The 506-nt window shown below is 17.4% G+C and overlaps 1 protein-coding gene across 1 annotated transcript in view; it reads left to right on the top strand.

Annotated features, from left to right (window-relative positions):
- LOC102671334 (DNA replication complex GINS protein PSF3) overlaps nucleotides 1-506 on the top strand; it is a 6,878-nt gene that overhangs the window by 1,491 nt on the left and 4,881 nt on the right. The window contains exon 3 of the mRNA XM_031514250.1: nucleotides 1-129. Coding sequence (XP_031370110.1) covers nucleotides 1-129 — 129 coding nt within the window. The remainder of the gene's footprint in view (nucleotides 130-506) is intronic.

Consider the following 506-nt stretch of genomic DNA (forward strand, 5'->3'; position numbering starts at 1 on the left):
GAAATTTTAGAAGCAGATGCTGATGCTATTGTTTTAAGTAAATGGAATCCATTTTATTATGAAATAGGAATGCATGTAAGAAAATTTAATGATAGAGATTCTGAACAAATCACTGAAAGCTTATTACAGGTAAATAAATCAAAATAATTACTGCATTTTCCTTGTTTTTAGTTAAATATTTTTAATAAATATTTATTAAATTATAATTAATAATAAATTTTGTAAAAAATTATGAAATTTGAATTTTTTGTTGATATAAAATTGTTGATGTAAAATTAAATATTTTATGATAAATTACCACTTAAATACCTAATCTCATATTAATTTTTGCTTTTGTTTGTGACATTTAATTATTAGTGCATATTTTTCCTTATAAAATTAAACATTAAATTAAAAATATAAATAATATAAAATAAATAATATATATTTTTGTAAAATATTGTGCAGTTTTGAAATAATGACATGTTTTGTAATTGTGCAAAATAAAAATATAAAATGCATAAAAA

This window comes from Apis dorsata, unplaced genomic scaffold, assembly GCF_000469605.1.
Source record: "Apis dorsata unplaced genomic scaffold, Apis dorsata 1.3 scaffold_943, whole genome shotgun sequence".
Lineage (NCBI taxonomy): Eukaryota > Metazoa > Arthropoda > Insecta > Hymenoptera > Apidae > Apis > Apis dorsata.